Source organism: Dipodomys spectabilis, unplaced genomic scaffold (assembly GCF_019054845.1).
Source record: "Dipodomys spectabilis isolate Male_0828 unplaced genomic scaffold, ASM1905484v1 ptg000054l, whole genome shotgun sequence".
In the NCBI taxonomy this organism is placed as follows: Eukaryota; Metazoa; Chordata; class Mammalia; order Rodentia; family Heteromyidae; genus Dipodomys; species Dipodomys spectabilis.
The window spans coordinates 24,347,233-24,366,748 of NW_024870731.1; the positions used below are offsets into that span (position 1 = coordinate 24,347,233).

At 38.6% G+C, this 19,516-nt stretch overlaps 1 protein-coding gene across 10 annotated transcripts in view; it reads right to left on the bottom strand.

Annotated features, from left to right (window-relative positions):
* Positions 1-19,516, bottom strand: part of Cadps (calcium dependent secretion activator) — a 445,968-nt gene that overhangs the window by 129,882 nt on the left and 296,570 nt on the right. For 7 of the 10 annotated variants that reach the window (XM_042679880.1, XM_042679874.1, XM_042679881.1 and 4 more), the window contains exons 11-13: positions 19,300-19,512; positions 6,468-6,604; positions 2,944-3,131 (exon numbers count right to left, since the gene is read on the bottom strand). In XM_042679880.1, the coding sequence (XP_042535814.1) occupies positions 2,944-3,131; positions 6,468-6,604; positions 19,300-19,512 (538 nt within the window). Of the gene's footprint in view, positions 1-2,943; positions 3,132-6,467; positions 6,605-14,580; positions 14,593-19,299; positions 19,513-19,516 lie in introns of all 10 variants that reach the window. The other 3 variants (XM_042679875.1, XM_042679878.1, XM_042679884.1) reach the window with 2 other exon arrangements.

Sequence of the window (19,516 nt, forward strand, 5' to 3'; positions counted from 1 at the left end):
AGCACAGGCTGCTTATTATGAAAGATTCGGTAAGGAACCAAGCCCCTAACAAAATGCCACTAAAAAAAAAGCAATCTGACTCATAATTCTGTTTACATATTGCTCAATTAGTCTTTTCAATATGAACATGCTTAAAAAAAAGTTTCTGAACACCTGACTTAATATTAGACCCAAAGCACCATATTTTTTTGCCCATTGCTAGGCTGTTTAGTTAAAAAAAAAAAAATCACCTTTGAAAACCCTTAAAGGAACAGAGACTTGAGTACATAAAAGCTTGCTGTTTGCAAATGCAGATGTGATGACATGAATAAAGGGATGGGAAAAGGTCAAAGGCATTGCAAAACACACAAGTCAATAGGCAGGTACCCTCTTACCTTTTGGGTTCTTGACTTGACTGGATTTTGGACTCTTTTCTTTTTTTAGATTCTCTTTTGGTATCTCTTTTAGCCTCTGGTTCCGGTGAGGAGGGAGGTTTTCTCCCTTCAGAGTTGGTATATGGCAGTAGCCCACTAAGGTACGCATGCATTTGTTGACTTTGGAGAGGGGGGTGGTGACATGAGACATGGAGAGTGTGGCCAACCCCAGGAGAATCAAGAGCATACATCCATGCACAAACAAAAGAAAGAAAAGGAAGGATATATCAAAAAAGCAAAAGCAAATGCATCCAAACTAAAATAATAAGCAAAAAAAAGATGTAAGCTTGCATAAGGAAAATCAGAACTGAAAAGAAAATAAGAAATCCAAAACTGTTTCCATGACAAGATGTATAAACCTAACTGTGAATCAAGTGGCAGTCTTACAATATGAAATCCAGACAATGTGTATCATAATTCATGATGATGTTTACCAGGGAGTTTACAAAAACACTTCATTATTTTATAACACTTTCTTATTCAGTAACATATGTAGAATACAGTGTGACAACCCAGAGAATATAATGCAACCACTCTCTCTCTCTCTCTCTCTCTCTCTCTCTCTTTTTAAAGAATTCAGTCCAACAGGCTGTAACAGATAGTCATCAAAGTGTACATATTTATATAAAAAAAAGAGAATTATGCACAGATACACCCCAGGTATCAGAGTTTCCATGAATATCTTTTGTGCAAATAAAAGGTCCTGTGTGAGGCTATGAAATCTTAAAACAATAGAAGATAAAGATAACCTTGTTGCCTATGAAATATTCAAACCTACAATGCTATTGTTATCTAGCTCTAAATGTTGAAGTTGCATTTCATAAAAATCTACCGGCGCCAGAGAGAGGAAAAACACAGAATGCATCCCACAGATATTTCAGAGCTAAATGCCTTGCAAATATGTGGAGCACTGACGCAGCTGATTCAAAAGGAAGGTACCCAGCTCAGGATTCTCTTCACGTGGATTTTCCCAAAGCAACAACTTATTCATCGGAGGCTAGCTTTCCAAAGCCACCTAGCTTTGCTCTGGCTGTGCCTTCCCTGGCTGTTAGTTGCGGTGCTTTGGGATAATGTAGACTTATCTTTATACTAATGTCAGGCTACATACACTGGGATGGCAAACTGACTGTGGCAGTGTGGAAATTTATTCCATGTCCCAGAGCCAAATGGCAATGTTCTTAAATTATTTGCTGCTTTGCATTATTCAGAACATGGATCATTTTCTTCAGGAGCTGAGCAAGGTCTATAGAGAGTACTGTAGTACAGAATCAGGAGACTTGATGTTCTGGTCTTGTCTAGAAAATCTACAAAATGAGGGGGTTGTTAGGCTGTGATCACTTCAGTGGTTCCCACCTCTGTGGCTGCACTCTGTGAGTGTTGTAGGCATCGTTGCCTTCCAGCTTCACCTCGCTTGCTTCGGCTCTCAAAATGTACTTGGCTTCCGCATTCTGCAGGGCAGTTATACATGCTGTTCCTTTTGCCTGGAATCCTCAGCTCCTACGCACACTTTGGTTCTCAGCTCCTGCATCGCTTCCTCAGGGAGGTCTTCCCTGCCATCCTGCCATTCCATCTGAGTCATGTACCTTATTAAATTCTACCATGCAATGCATTGCTTTTTCTCAAAGCACCAATCTCAATTTAACTCCACGCTGGTTTGGTGACTAGTTTTTACTCACCATTTATACTGAATGTGTACCACGGAGTCTGACACCAAGCAAGCAATCATTAAGTACTAACAAAAACAAACAATTATTAAGACCTGGATGTGTTCTAAGCTTTTTCTTTTCTTTCTTTCTTTTTTTTTTTGTCGGTCTTGGGGCCTGAACTCTGGGCTTGGGCGCTGTCTCTCAGCTCTTCAGCTCAAGGCTAGTGCTCTACCATTTAAGCCACAGCACCACCTCTGGCTTTTTCTGCTGATGTGGAGCCGAGGAACCGAACTCAGGGCTTCATGCATTCAAGGCTAGCAGTCTACCACTGAGCCACCTTCCCAGCCCCTCTAAGCTTTTTCTTCTCTTTTAGTGGTTCTGGGGTTTGAACTCATGGCCTGCCATATCCCATCCCTTGTTTCTTTATTTTTCAGATAAAGTCTCTCTTTTTTTTTTTGGCCTGAAGTCAGACCATGATCCTCCTACCTCTACCTCCTAAGTCGCTAAGATTACAAGTGAGCAACACCATACATGGCTACTCAGGGCATCTTAATGAGCTCTTAATATCCACTTGCATGCTTTCAGCAACTATGTGAGGATACTGTCATTCCCACTGTACAGAAGAGAAGTGTGGCACTGAAGGCATAATCACCAATAAGGACCATTAGTAGCAAAATAGAGGAATCATAATTTTAACCCAGATTGGTTCAACTTAAAAAAGACACATCCTCTTCGCCATTTCTCTATAGTATCTAAAATTCTTTGTGTGTGTGTGTGCGTGCACATGCTACTGGAGGGGGCCAGAGATGGCTCACAAGTGAAAGATAATCTATAGAGCAGGACCAGTCACAAACCACGAGAGATACCTGCAGATTCATGCTTACCTATTCCCATGGACATGGGATGCACAGAAGGCAAAGCTGTAGTGAAGGAGGGTGGGGTCGATCATGGCGCCATTTTCTGCCCGTTCCAGCAAGTCTCTGAGGTAGCAGAGATGTCGGTGACACCCTCGGACTCCATTCCGGGCACAATACTCATCTAATACGAACACCTGGCCGGGACTGAACCAGCCCTGTATAGGGAAGAAAGGAAAGACTTTCTTTTAAATACAGGTGGTTATTCTGGAAAGCTGCTAGGGTTGAAAGTAGCTTGAGAAAACACTGGAAAACAACCTGTGCTGATTGCATGGTGTGTAATATCTGTTTGAATTAGTACAGCAGATTAGTGAAGGAAATTCTGCTATTTGGGGTACAGTGTTGGGGAATTGAGTTCAGGGCTGGCCTGGAATTTTGTAGTTAGGTGGTAAAGCTGTATCAGCAGAGAGAAGGATTCCAGAAAGATTCAACCAGGGCTCCACTACTGAGCCAGGTATCTTAAAGAATTGGCCTGAGGCTATAGCAAAGTCTTGGTTACTGATAAGAGAAAAATCAGCTCCCAAGGGACTTGAATTGCTATAGTACTTCCTGCTTGATGAAGAATTTTCAGTTGAGCCATCTAGCAACCTTGTGAGATAAACAGGATGGGCTTTTCTCTTCCATTTGGAGAAAAGAAATGCAAACGGGGGCCAAGCAACTCACACCGATTATGTACAACGGAGTCAGGACTCAAATCTAGCTCTGCTATATCCTTCTCATTCTGTTACACAAAAGAATATGAGTTGGTTTACATACGTGCCGGAACCTCATAAATCTTTCTACTTTAGAAGATTTTTCGTTCTGCAATTTTAAAAGGAAAGCAATAACATAACCTTAGTTGAATTGTATAATTCAACTAAGTAAAGCAGATTTGATTCTGTGAAACTGAGGGGAGCTTTTTGTGGTGTGGTTTAAGAGGTTTTTTTTTTTTCCCTGCTGGTAATTATTTGTTTTCTTCGTATTTATTTGCTTGCTATGAGACTAGCCCAAACTCTGCTATAAAAGAGAATCCAGATGGAATCTGATTAGGAGTAGATTCAGTGCCATGATAGGATACAAATTGCTACTTCTGCCATGTGCTTGGGAAAACAGGAGCTCAGAAAGGCCACATGATTTGCCACTCGGGGTCGCCCTTGGGCAGAGCTTGAAATCAAATCACACACACACACACACACACACACACACACACACACACACACACACACACACACACACACACACACGTACATTTTCTGGTTTCAGTGCTGTTCTGAAGTAAGAAATAAATCCGTGTAGCTGGTACTTTGCAAATTGGAAATTTGGGGCCGTTTTAAACATAAACTTAATTTTACTTCAAGGGTCCCTTCCGAGTCAGTTTTTGAATATTGTTCCATCTTGGGAAAGAAGGGGCAAAAAGAAAAACTAAGCAGAGCCCAGAGCGGGCCACAAAAGTACAGCCCTAGAGGCCCTGGCCACGCTCTAACCACATATTAGAGATCTGGGAAATCTTCGATTGACAACCAGCAGCTCTGCGATGCATCCAAGGAAAGACGGCATCTTTCCTATTTCAAATGATAAGTTACTTCGGAGGGCGGGAGAGTAGTCGAGGTAGTGGGCTGCCCCTATAGGCAACTTCTTTGCCACTCCATCTGCTACCCCAAATGCTAAATCTTAGAAACAACACTGCTGTGAAAGATTAAAATATATTTTCTACGACTCAGATGACACCAAGTCTTTTGTAGATGCCAAAATAGCTGCTTTGAAAAGAGTTGAAGAAATATCAATTAGGAACTGAGTCGAAGACACAGAAAAATTTATGTATCCCTGCTGGTCGGTCTCCAAAACCAACTTAAAAAAAAAGATTGTAATAATGAGAAAATGGAATATATAGAGGCTTGAGATGAGGTCCTTTTAATTTCTGTTATTTTCTGAAATTCTGGAATGACAATTAATAGATACAGGTATACAAATGGAGAATAAAGCTATTTTAATCTATTTATAATTAATTTTTTTTGACCATATCTTTAAGCCTATAATAACTAATGGGAAATAAGCTTCAATGTTTCATTCTGGTTTAATTTTTAGAGGGCATTATTAATTCTCTTCCATGATAAATTTCAAAACAAGAGAAAATTAATTTTTGAAAGAATAATAATGTGAAGAGTCTTGCAAATACATCTCAAAAATTCCTCACGAGAACAGGAATTATATATAGTAGGGAATGATTTAAGTTCAGATGCATATTCTCACAATTTTCATAAATGTAATTTATAATTACATAAATACACATTGAGAAAATTTGCCTTGCAATGCAAGGTAAGCTTTTTTTAATTTAAAAATTGTAAATCAATGTGTTTTATCTCTTTCCAATTTGGCAGAGTCTTCTAGTAAGGAATTCTAAACCCAAGATAATCAATGTATCATTTCTGCCACAAATTAATAAATTATTCTTCAGAACCTTGTTTCTATTTTAATATTATTTTACTACTATTATTTTTATACGTTAGCTTCTGGTTATCAAAAATAAATAGCTTTAAAATAAAAATCATTTAGAATACAGATAGAATATAGACATGTAATTTAGAAAAGAAAAAGGTTTTCATTATATATCTATTAATATCAGCAATATGCTAATTATATTGATTTCCATATTTGGGGTTGGAGGAGGAAAATTTTCTCTTTATAAAGTTATTTTATCATTTTCCTCATTCTTCCCATCCATAAAGGGGGAAAATAATATTTGCCTTTAAGAAATAAAGTAATAAATTATGGCTTGCCGAAGGAAATAAATGGAGTCTTTTTTTTTTTCCCTTTTTGGCTTTTACATTTGATAGCGCAAAGCTAAAAATGTATCTTCAAAATCCAATAAAAATGTAATAGCAGTCCCTTGCATTTAACTAATTAAAATCTATGTTTAAAATAGGATTTTAGGAAATTTCAATTCTCTTGTTGGATAGTTAGATTTCCAAATGTCTAATGTATCATAAAAATAATTCCCATCAAGGGCATAAAAGGGCTCTAAATATTATGAAGAAACAAAAAGACACCCACACAAACAAACAAACAAACAAAAACCAATTAGGGTTATGGAAAGTAATTGGAGTTTATTTACAAATCATTCCCATCTTTAAAAGAGACTCAAAAAGAATACATTCCTTTATGAGCCCGGAATACCAGGTCTGGGATTGGGAGGAAGGGACTCTTAAACACTAAGTTTTACAAATTCTTCACAAGCAGGTGCCAAGCCCATTACCCTCAGGGGAAGATTTCAGTTGAAAGGGGAGCAAACTAAGAGGGGAAAGCTGGGGAACTGAACGTGTCACTTCTTCCAACTCAGTCTTGCTTCTTTGGTATGTAAAACTAGCTCAGTGCAGGAAATCAATAACACACGATGGTTTAAGGGATTCTGATTGTTAAAAAAGGAGACTTGAGCTTCTGACACATAGGTAGAGAAGTCTTTGGGGTATTAAAAAATGTTAATGTTTAAATTGCTGTAGACCAAAGAATATACTTGCCAGGCAAGAATAGGAATCATTAAGTCTGTGATCCAAAGTCAGGCGTTGTACCATCTCAAAGAGGGAAGCGTGGTCAAAGTTACAGGGGTTGGAAGAGATAAATTCATCCATGCCATGTTTTTGAGCTCTATCTGCGTCTGTTCATTTATACATGTAGAGAGAGACACAATTTAGAGAAACACATCACATTTTCTCTGACATTTCAAATTATACAGGAATTCACTAGGCATTATGAATGTTAACTGGTTCCCTCTTACCCCCCACCAATATCCCCAAGATATTCTTTTTACCTCCCATTGTCAACTTGCATCATGAGTTTACTGCATTTAGGCAAAAATATATTGGCATCAACATGTTTATCAAATGATCACAGTTCCAGTGCATTCATGTTGTTCTTGAAAAACTAAGCACAAGACCGTAACTTCGCCTGCATTTCACCAAATACTGAAAGCAGATCGGATCTTTGCTTATCATAGCCTAGTTAGCTTCGTAGGTTTATAATAGATTCTGCCATTCCAGTGGTTATGTCTAGTGCAATTTCTCTACAATTATTGGGATTGTCTGGGGGGGAAAAAAGGGTTACGCTGATTTTCAGCAAAAGTGACAATATTTGTGTCCCCTCTCTTTCCAAATCCCCATTGCCAATTTTGTTTCACAGAAGATTTTGAGTCCCCACCCTCTAAAATTAAAAATTAAAAAGAAAAAATTTCCATTGAAACCTGGAGATTAAGTTAAATGGGAATTGAGTGTGACAGCCGAGGATATTGCTTTTTTATGTGCTTACTTGGTTAGTAAAGCTCATGAGACGAACAGAAATTTACTCTCCTAGGGTTATAACCTGCCATTTATTGTGAATGAATGATCTCAATGTAGCCACACTTTTTCTTGGAGGTTAAGGGCTGCAGGCAAAACCTTGCAAGGGCTGCTAACTAATCATTCTCAACATGAGTAACTAAAAAATACTACCCTTGGCTGGCAAAATAACACGGAGAATTCGACTACCAAAAAAAAAAAAAAAAAAAAGCTTAAATAAAAAGGTAGTAATAAAGGTCTTTTGCATGAAAGGATTCAGCTCAGTCCACCTCATCGTAAACTCAATTCCTTGTTCTGCAGACTACAAGGAAAAATCAAATCGAACAAGATTCTGCTCATTTCCTAGCGTGTAACATTTCACTGTGATAGAGGACCTGGCAGGAAGCAGCAATGCTATCAGGGCGACAGGGAAATTGATTTCTGACTTGGGAGGGTGTCTGAATAATATTTTCATACGTGGCCTCCATCCCAGGAAGATTTTTTTCCCCTTCTCCCTGTTGAGGATATAGTTGTAGGCTTGGGTTATGTAGCAATTTGACTTTAACATGTTGATTTCTTCTCTTATTGATTTTAGGGTAGCACGCAAACTTAAACGCAGAGCGTGTCTGATTTAAACCTCCCTATCGATTGTTAGATTAAAAATAAAATCTCCGGTCGTCATTTTTCAGAGAAGCAGCAAGTGGTCAGTGTTTGAACAAGATGTGTTGTTTATGCCCAAGACACACAGAAGCAACAGTTTCCAGAAGGCAAGTTGAAGAATGCGTATTTTAACAGCCAGATCGTTCCATTAAAAATGATAACACATGAGCGTTTGGAAGGGTTATCACGTGTACAGAAATGATATTAGGGAATCTGTGAGAAATCTCCTGGCTGTGCTAGATGCTTTGGATTTGTCCTCAGGAACAGCTTTTAAGGGATTGAGATTGAGTGTTTGGCTTAGGAAGACTTGACTCAGGATGGTCAGGAAAGTGGAACTGGGGAGAAAACTAGTTGCTCCTGGGTGGGGGAAATGCTACCTGGGACCCAAGGTAAGGATTTTAAACTTGTTCTCACGTGATGTCTCACCTGGCATAAGAACAACTTGTACCATGGAGATGGCCTTTCTCTGTTACCCTTGCCTCTTCATCCTACCTGTACCTGGTCAACTGAATTCAGCAAAAACCAAGTGCTCTGTGTACATGAATTGCTCATCCTGTTATGTCCTTATAAAAAAAACTTCATCCACCTCCTGCCTCCCAATTCAAATGGACAGATCAGGCAGTCTGGCTAGCAGTAGCTTCTTGCTCTCAGATTTCTCAGTAAGAGGCTGCCGAGGTCTTACTTATGTCAGTTTTGCTGTGGCTGCTTTATTGCTCCTTAATTATGACCATACACTGGGTCATTTAGCTCAAAGAGAAGGGGGCTCTTTAGTAGCTATTAAAAATAAGAGCACAGTTTTCAAGTGTCTTTCTCTTCGGTTTATTTGTTTGAACCCCTTGAATACTTGGCTGATGACCTGTTTTGCCTTGCCGCCCACATGGGAAATGGAGCTAAAAAGGAAACTTGGTTCCTGTAAGGAAACATAGGGACAGATCATTCCCCACTCCCATCTCATCCCAAAGGCTCAATAAACACAGCTTCACGTGCTAATTCTTGGCTAAGAATATGCCTTTTCTATTGACAGTTTAAAGCAGGCTTACAGAAATATGTGTAAAATCAACCTGTTTTCCTTTCCCTACAATAACTATCAAAACAAAACATCTTTCCCCTTTTTGTTTTCCTTTTTTCCCTCCTTCTTAGGTTGGGATGGAACTCAGGAGATCTGGGTTCTAGGTTCCTTCTGTTTGTTGATAATTGTCAGGTGCTGGCTGAAGGGTTTATCCTGCTGAGCCTCAGTATCCCTGTGTGTAGGGTGAGCTGAACTTTTGGTTTCCTTTCTGCCACCACAGACTGGTTTAATGATCATAAAGATCCTTGTACACTCCGATGTGCAGCAAGGAACTTAATGCAGTGAAATCTCAGCAAATAAAACGAGCAGCTCTTGGATTTTGGCTTGCACAAAATTTATCATTTATTCAGAATTAGGTTCATTATGGCAATAGTTACAGCAACTCAAAAAGGACTTAAAAGGGTGGCTGGCTCCCACGACATTTAAAGGAATCTCTCTGAGTGTATTATATTCTGAAAAAGAGGGAAGTGTAAACTGGGAATGCTATTTCATGGTGTCAATGAAAAGAGTATGTTTTTAAAGCAACGAGTTTGGTACTTTTTGTTTTCTGCTATATCCTCGCAATTAGCACAGTACCTGGAACACAGCAGAGACTTGATATATAGTTGTTAAGATAGTACACTGATTTGACCAAAGTAAATAAACTCTGTCTCTCCTGATAAATGTTTTCCATTTCTTGGTTTAATGAAATGTTGCAATACTAAATTCATTGGGAAGAGTCTATTTGATAAGGGTTTAGATAGTGGTTAGTGAAGTCAGATGTCTTATGTGGGTTTGTGGTTAGAGCTGCCATTTCTCTGGTGGGAGGCAGGGTTTTAATGTTTCTGAACCTCCTTGTCCTAGCTTGTGAACTGAAAACAGACTTCAAGACTACTGTTAGGATCTACTGAGACATGTCTGGAAGGCACTTGACATATAGTAGCACTCAGGGAACATTCAGTGAAAGTAAACAAGCAGTGCCCGTTAGTTAGAAGCTGGTAGACCAGCCAAGATCTCTCTGTACTTACAGCTAATATACCTTGCTTCTTAAACCACAGACATTGGAGAAGCTGGGAGTCCTTCCTAGTCTCTCAGCTTCATGGTTCTGTTCTACCCTGAGTAACCAATTCCTATGTCCTGTTTCTGTAGCTTAAAAAAAAAAAATTCCTAGATTAGGTTCCAACTTCTCTGTGCATCTTCTGTGCACACACACAAACGAATCCCCTGGCAGGTAGGGTGCTTAGTGAGGGCATGTGTAACCTGCTATTTCCTTTGCCAGCTCCTGGAAGAGCCAAGGCTTAAGAGGTGTTTATTAACTGAATGACTCTGACACCTCCACACCAGGCAACTTCCCATTGGCTTTATTAAGGAGTCACACACATGGGGATTCAGATGGCATCTTGCAAATCCAAAAGTGGGAACATGTGCTCTTAGGGGGAAAAAAAAACCTCTTCAAGAAGGAAACAGAATTCTAGGTGCAGGTGTCTTTGGATACCATTCAGATTGTCTGCCTGTGTCTCCATACATGTCTAGGACCATATGCATTACATATGTTGTCTATTTTAAAATAAAACACTGCAGTGGTCCAGCTGTTCCAAATCTGTTTCAAAAGAACTTGTGGGCGCTTCCCAAGTAACACCATACAGCCACTCTTACACTGTTCCAGAATGTTCTCCTACAGTGCTGAGCACGAAAAACAAATGCCCTTTGTAACTTCATTTTTTCCCCTGTACAAACAATTGGATTTCGTGGGTGAAAGAGGGGAGGGGGAGCCAGGGTTGACATCAGCCGGGAGAAAACAGCCCAAAGCAAAACATGAAAGAGTTGATTCCTGTATACAGGACACTGGGATCACTTCCTTTGCCAATATTTGGCATGTGTCAAGAGAAGGAAAACAATTTTGAACACTGGGCTGAGAAAAATCAAATTCGAAGGGAAAGTGGCTGTTTAAAACCCCAGCGATGTTTGGATTCTCGCTTGCCTTGGATGAACACTTACTCAGTGCTCTTTTCCACGAACATTTGCCCAAAAAAAGAAATCAAGGTTTGACTACATTTTGCACACCAACTTCAACCTTGACCTTTTCCAGATCTGGCTTTAGGAAATAATGACCAAGTCCCGCTTTGTCACTAAGGGTTCTAAGTATACTGAAAGTGAGCTGTATGATTGTGTAGGTTCTGTAGTTAGGGCATAACCCAACACACTTTTTCAAACAATGCTGCTGTTCATGTCTGGGAGTTGTGTGCATGACAGGTTCCAAGTCTTCTGCAGCATAGGATAGGAAATTGGCTTCAAAATAAACTCTGAGGAGTAAAGCTAACAAAGGAAAGAATCTTTAATACTCCTGGTGTTAGTCACCACACAGAAGCAAGCTCATGAATGGGCAGGCTTAAAGAGAACAGGTAAACTTTCAGGAGGAAATTTATCAACACTTTCCCCCGAGTTTATAGAATTTTGGCTTGGCACTTACGGAATATGGGAAAAAGACTGGTTCTTACAATAGCACCATTCTGAAGGTCTTATACTCTCCTTTAATCTACTTTATTAAAATGCAAGTGGATGGACCCTAATAGACTACCCTGTCCCTTGTGCTTTTATTGAACTGACTATGATCTTTGTGTTCCTTTTATGTTTGATATTCTTTTCCTTTTTTCTTCTCCCACAACTAGAAAAATGAGAATTTTCATGATCTGAGTAGTGACCACAGTTATATGACTTTGCTTCAGAAAACAGGTTCACAATAATGACTACCAAATAAATGTCCTTTGCTTGAATGAGTAATGCAGCTTTGAAATTTGAATTTTATTGAAACATTCCTAATTATTTCAACAATTGAAAGCCAGAACCAAATCTTCTTTTTTTATTTTATAATGCTACATTTTAAAATTTTTCATGGGTTAGGGAACATGAAATTGTGCTGTTGAGCATCATTATGACTATGTTGTTTGAAAGAGGCTCTTATCTCTTATGTGTCCCTTCTATAATAATAAGCTCAGAGGTAGCTGTTTTATTATTGAAACTTGGAGCAGAGTTAGGGCTGTTGCTACTCTTGATGGATGCTCAAGGCAAGAGAATAGCTACTGTAACTCTAAAGTCATCTGTGAACCCGAAGTGCAAATTAAAAGGTGACTTTGTATCTTTCTTATACGGAAAATGTGTGCTTGTCATATCTGCTTGACAGTGTAAGAGTGAATGTATGGTTTGGACAATAACGAACAATGACAGTAGTCAGCCTCATCAGAAGACATGAAATAAAGAAATGACAATGATTGATGGCAGCTGGCTGTTTACAGATTTTTCTACAAGAGTTTTTCTTGGCATTGTCAAGTAACCAGGGGATGGATGCTGTGCCCTGCCTGAGCCCTGCACAGCAAGCAAAAGATTGGCCCTCCCATGCCTGCTTCCCAGAGGCACAGAATGGACCACTTCACTGAGAATTATTTCACTCCCATATGGTATTTCTGTTAAACCAACCTAGCATGGATGGCTTGGTGAGGATAGCTTTGTTGGAAGCTATAGGGGCCACACTGAATTTTTCAGAAATCTTGGAATTTAAAACTACCTTGGCAATAGACTCAAGGGGATAAATGTGATGTTTATTTCAAGACTGATTTCTCTGATTCTTTGTAAGATGGACAGTTGCTTTTGGTAAAAATTGCAACAGGTATTTTCTTCACTGATCTGAACCCAAATAAATAAGTGATTTATAATTTTCCTTGATATCATTATTACGTTTGCAATTAATTAATTTTGTATTCTCTATGAGTAAAGATATTTTAAAAATATTTGACTAATAAAGTATCTTGCTGGAAATGACTATATGACATGAAAATACTCAAGTCATTAGCAAATATTATATTGTGTTTCTCAAGTAGTTAACAATGCAGTGAATCTTTACTTAATATGTTCTATTTAGATCACAACATGTTATTTGGAAAATTTTGGACCTGATTATAGAACTCTATCCTTTTAAAAAGTCATGTGATTTATAGTGCAGTTTTGGGCCATGCAAATTAAGTTGATATTGCATTAATTATTTGATATAGCATTGCTGAATATAGCAACTGCAAGTTGACAATACAAGAAGATAGAGCAAAAAAAAATCTCATGAGATAAAAGTATAGAAAGGAATTAAGGCAAACAACTATTTGAAAATCTACTAGAATAGCAATGCGCTGTGCAAATTCGCTCAGAACAGAATCCATTCAATCATCTACTCATCCATCCTTTCATTCTTGAAAAAAAAATAGTATAGCCAAATCCTAAATTCCCACTAAGTTCACAGTCTATGGTAAGCTTTGAAAAATGCTTCATCAGACATTCAAAAAAAAATAAAAACTTAAGTATCTGCTTGGAGTGGTGAAAAAAAGTCTGTCTGCTAGCCAGGGGTACATTTATGCAAAAGAAAAAAAAAAAAAGAAAGGGAGGAAAAGCAAATTAAAAGAAAGAATACTAGAAGAACTATTATTAAATGGTTAGAAGGAATGATATGACCTACTTCTTCTAAATTAGCATTCAGGATACTCAAATACATATTTGCCTGCTCTCTTGACTGGATATTCTAGTTCCTAATGTCAAGTCTTCTTTCAACACATTTTTGGTGGACAGCTTTTATTTCCTCTATGAATAAAGGACTTCTCTAATTTCTTATATTAATAAATAGTAAAGAGAAAGATTTAACTAAAGATTTGAAAGTAGCTCTTTCTGCTCCTATGTTTATTTTTAAAAATTAATGCAAATACAAATTACGTGGAAAAAAGTTATTGTTGTCATTGTTCTTGGGACATAGCAGAATGACATTTGAGAGCAAAGGTCAAAAGCCTCCTTAGTATTCTGAGACTGTAGAAGCACAGTATTTGAAAATAAGGTCCTGGGACTCAATCATGTCATGTCCTTGATTTGCTCTTTTGGTATCGTAGCTCTATGTATTGCAGCTCTCCTTGCCAAATTAATCCTCTATAAGGGTCTTACTAGACAACACACCCTTAAGCCAGATTGAATGAGTTCTTTAGTTCTTCTAACAGTACATTTACTTTATTGTATTTTGCTTTTTCTTTAAGTCTTGCTCACTTAACATTTTTGGGTTTCCCACTGTATTTTTTCTGTTTGTCAGTATATTCATGGTTGACACATCATTGGTACCTTGACCATTCTAATCTTTGGAATGCTGAAGCCAAAGCAAGAACAACAACAACAACACATTGTATCATGGTGCAAAATGATCTGTTTTCAGGCATTAAAGCAGTCAGGTAGCTGTGAATTCCATGAAACAATTGGCACTGTTTGCCATTCATTGTGATGTTCATTAATACTCTTGGAATGAAAAATAAGTTAGGAGATATTCATGGTTGGCTTTACTCAGAGGATCATTTGATGCCAATATGAAAGCCAAGGAGAGGAGGCAATTATGCACACATCACATGCATCCTAGTTTCAGTATGGAAGCTTACATTTCAAACCTAAGGTCAAGAAAATTAACATGAAAAAAAGTTTTACTACAAAGTCTAGACATGAGGAAGATTTAAGAGGAGGGCAGGGGAGGGAAGCACATTGCAGGTGTCAGATAATCTAGTCTGATTATCTGAGCTGTGCTAGCTATAGGGGAGCACTTACCCTTCAGTCCAGCTAGAAGTTAGCAGGGTAAGAAGGAACAAACCAGAATAACATAAAGACTAGCAACAAGGCTCAGGAAAGCAGACAGGAGTTCTAACCTAGCAGCTAAAGTTCTTGGGTTCGAGCAAAGATTGAACAAGAAAACTTAAAACAAAACAAAAACAACAACAACAACAGAAAAAAAATCAACCTCCCCCAAACCAATAACAGTAATCAAAATCCCCCTAAAGGCTGACAACTGTTCAAGTGAAAGTAAATATGGTACAGCCCCCAGAAACTTCCAGCTTTGGGGATCTATAGTGTGTAGTCAGTTATTGACAGAGGAAACACACATTAAAATGTCTCATTGCAAATAATATATCAAATCATCAGCCAAATGTCAAAGATTAAAATACCCTCTTTTCCCCACCCCATTCCACATGAGAATTGAGGTACTGAATGTTATTGTCCCACTAAACACAACAGGTAGGGATACATTGTTTTCTAAGTGAGACATCACTTGACATACCAAATTGTGACAACCTTCAACTACATAGGAACCACATAAGAAACTACATAATTACCAGTATTTTTTTTTAAAGTGTAACTAGGTAGTAACTTCAACTTGTTTAAATTTTAACTAAAAAGGAAAAAAATTAAATCAACACACACAAAAGAAACCACAAAATAACAGAAAAGTTTTTAAGTTTGATGGAGCCCTCCCCAAATCTTTGTAGAGTTACACACAAACTAATGAATAGCAGGATCTATTTTTTTCTTCACTTTTTATAATTCTATATAAACAGTTCACTCCACTCTTTCTTAAGACATGTCTTTTCAGTTTGAAATTGAGCTTTGAAAATTGTAAAAAAAAAAAAAGAAAAAAAGAAAAAAGAAAAATATGAACTGCACCAAAATCTGTTAAAAACTGAATTTAGAAAGAACCCAATGCACTCACAATTACTTCCATTTCCCATGCTATAAAATGTTCCATTCTCAAGTTTTCCTGGAACAGACAGGGACATGACAAGACTGGAGTGTTTATTTTTCTCTCCCCCAAAACATTTCTATGTGGCTTCCCTTTGCTGTGTAAATACTAACCAAACAATTACCAACATTAGTTACTGAAAAGTCCTTAATCATAGCCCGCGTATGGCAAGTACTTTGAACAAATAGTCAAATACAGGACTTATGAGATGTATGCAGTTAAGTATTTAACAATGACCCTTACCTTTTAGAAGTCAAGGAAACCTTTTTTAAAATGCAATACTTGATTATTTCTTTTAAGAACTTTTTTTGTTGTTATTGTTAGCTAATAAATCTATCATTGAGTTAATTTTTGTGATATGACTAAAGACCAACCAACCAAATGTAAGTGAGGGACCACAATTTTCTATTTGGAATGATGTTATGATATTTTTCCATTTTTTTTCTTGAGTGCTAGTTCTCCTGGGACACAGAATTTCAGTGCTAAAATTAGGGAAGTCTCAGGCTTTTCTATATGGAAAGCTTTCTTTCTAACAGCGATGACTTGATTTTAACAAATAAAAGCAGCTGTGAAGAAATAGTGAGGGACTGCCATTCTGTAAGCAGGTCCAATAAAACCCAAGACCTACCCTCACCTCACCACACCCACCCATTTGTATGTGTGTGTGTGTGTGTGTGTGTGTGTGTGCATGTACATGCATGTATGTATGTATGTTTTTATGTATAACTCCACACTGACACCATGGAATGTAAAATTCCTGGTCTCTTTTGATCTTTCTCTTGTATGTGCTCATGAACAGAAGGTGAGGGTAGTTAAACTCTGATTTCCTATGCTGGTTTTTAAATTATGGACTCAGAAGCCACCCTGGCTGGTACTTTGGTTGTGCAACCTTTATTAAGTGCCTACGTTAGCAATGAAATTTGAAGCAGTGGGGAGGCTCTCTGTGAGGGACAATTAAGGAATGGTAGGACTACTGAGATCCACACCAGTGAGTTCAGTCTAAGACAAGAATGGCTATTTATTACAGGACTACTACACAACTGGGGAGACTGGGCCTATCCAAGCCAGTGGGTGCTGTTCACATTTTTTTGTCTATGTAAATAGAGCCTCTTCTAGCCAACAGTCAGCCTGGCTCAATGTGGTAGCCTTGTTCTTAGGTAGGCTTTCTTCATGCTCCCTGGAGAACCTCCATTACTGAGCGCTGTTTAAGGAGTCCTGAGAGAGGAGAGAAGATGGCTCTCCCTCCCCCTTCTTCCCCAGCCCCGGTCCTGATAAAATCCCATAAACATGCATTAACTCATCTCCTCATTCATCTCTAAACCCACTTTCTACATTCTCAGGGGTGATATTTTCCTTGGTGTGTGTGTGCTGGTCCAGGACCTTGAACTCAGAGCCTGGGTGACTGTCCCTGAGTTTTTTTTTTCCAAGTTAGCACTGTACCACTTGAACTCCATGCAATTCTGGCTTTAAGTGGGGGAAGGGAGTAGTTAATTGGAGATAAAGGAATAAGCTGAAGTTTCCTGCCAGGGCTAGCTTCAAACTGCAATCTTTAGATCTCAGCCTCCTGAGTAGCTAGGATTATGTGTATGAGCCACTGGCACCTGGCAGATGTGATATTCTTTACTACCTAAAATTCTACCTTTTAGGATTTTTTTTCTGGATGCCCTGTTTTATAAAAGTTCTCTGTTTCAAACAAGGTTTTGGCAGGAATCAAGCAACATGTATTCAGTTGAATCTTTCTGCTGATGCCTATATTAGCATTTTAGCTTCCTAACTAAATGTGTCCTACCAACAGAGGGAAATCTCCATCAAGAGCCTTGCTGCAATTCCACAATGAGCGGCCCTCTAGTTAACAGCTGCCACCATGGGTCTTCTTTAAAAAAAAAAGGGGGGTGGGGGTTGGGAGGGAATGCTGTCGATTAAACTCAGGGCTTAAAGAAGTGCTATACCACTGGCAGTTCCAGGCTCTTCTCCATTTAACTTTACTCTTAAATATCTTTCCTTACGCAAGGAAGAAAAAGTATGGCCAAATCAGTTTGTTAAGTTGGGCAAGTGACAGGACAGAGACACTGAATGCAAGAACTGGAGATCGTTTGGAAATAAGAGCGGGATTTTCCAACTATCACCTGCGTATATGTTTTATGAGGTTGATTTGGATAGCGATTATACTTAGGACATTTTTCTCACACTGGGAAAATACCTTTTCAGGTGGGTATGATGGGTGGCATCATTTCCAGATGTCTTAACAAGGAGGTTACCAGGCAGGGTGAGCGGAAAGAATGGGTCCCACTGTTGTCTTTTGTTAAGAAAAATTCACCAGCTGCCAGGGATGTTTCCTTCAATGAATGACTCCTCCTCTCTTTATTCTCAAATAAGCCCAGGTTCCAGAAGACATGAGAGAGAGCAAGAAGAAAGTGGGACCTGGGTAGGAGTCCTGGTAGGAGTCCTGTTCTTTTCTATCCAACTCCCACTTCAGTGATTTTCTACATAGGAAGCTATTGAAAGTATGTAGTTATTTGTAAATTCTTCTAAGGGATCTTCCTCAAGAAACTACAGGCACTGAATAGGAACTTGTGGGTTTGTCACCCCCAAAAGAGCTGTGTTCCCTGATTGGCAAGGGCTTTACAAGGTTTCAGAACAAACTCTTCTTGTTGGACAGAATCGTTGACCATTACACAGAGAAGCTACTTCTGTTTGCCTGGTGTTTTCTTTCCTCAGTTAGTCATCATGACATGACATCCACCATGGTATTTGTTAAAAGCTGAGAGTATCCGATTTATTGGTGGACTCTTTTGCAATCCTGACTTGCCCTAAGGGGAAGATGTCTCAAGAACAGGGGTTTTGTGAGTCTTCCTCATTAGGACATCTCATCTCTAGACAGGTACCCAGTGAGGGAGGGTGAGTGAGTTCCATACTAAAGTCAGTAATCATTGCAAAAACAAAATGAAACAGAACAAAACCAATATTCCAAGGAGACATGATATACGGGGTAAGGCAAAGGTCTTTCTTTAATGTAAACATGTGCGACTGAAACAAATTGTGTTGTTTCGTGCTTTACGTTCTCATTTTGCTTCAATAAATGTATTCAAACATAGACAAGCTTTCACCTTACCCTGTGCATCAGAAGTTCTGGGAGAGAAAAGTCTTCCTAGGAAGAAGACATGGGACAGGGGGCAAGAAACTGGTCAGAAGCAGAGGTAAGAAGAGAAGGAGGACCGGCAACTGGGATAAGGCTGTGTAAGAAGATGCATTCATTTTTGGGTATCTGATATTTCAGTTCAGAATGGGAATCTAGGTATCATGGGTTTTTTTTTCCTTCACTGCATGTGATAATGTCATCATTTATTTTTAAATGGTTCTAAATTGCAGATTTAAGTTTATTTCAAATCAATTCCATTTTAAAATCACTTTTAATAGGAAGACGTGAAGCAACAACATACATCAACCTACTATATTTGAAGGTCTCAAAAATACATGTTGGGCTCTGAATTCTAAACTCTTACCAAAATAAAGAGGTAAAAATATGCATCAAAGATACTTTCCTTTTTTTTTTTCAGTCCTTGATAGACAAGGTCAAGTATTGCACTTTAAAATAACCGCCCCCAACTCTTGCCCTGAATGGACTGCATGCTTTCAACAAACATGATTTTTATAAATGCTATATCATAGCAACTAGTTTTTTTTCTTTTCATTCAACTGTGGAAGGTTTACTCTATAGAACTGTTTCTTTAGGAAATGTCATATTTACTTACAAAATTGCGAGATGGGGGCATCCAGCTGAGGCACATTTCCTCCCTTGGCATTGAGCTTCTGGACCTGGGTCGGTGGTACGGGTTTGTGTGACTGTCCAGTGGCCCGGTACATAGCTTGGACCCACAAGATGCGATCTTGTTCATCATCACTTGCGAATATCACTGTGTCTCCCTCTTTGACAGCATTGAAGAAGGCCCTGCCACCCTCCAAACCTTG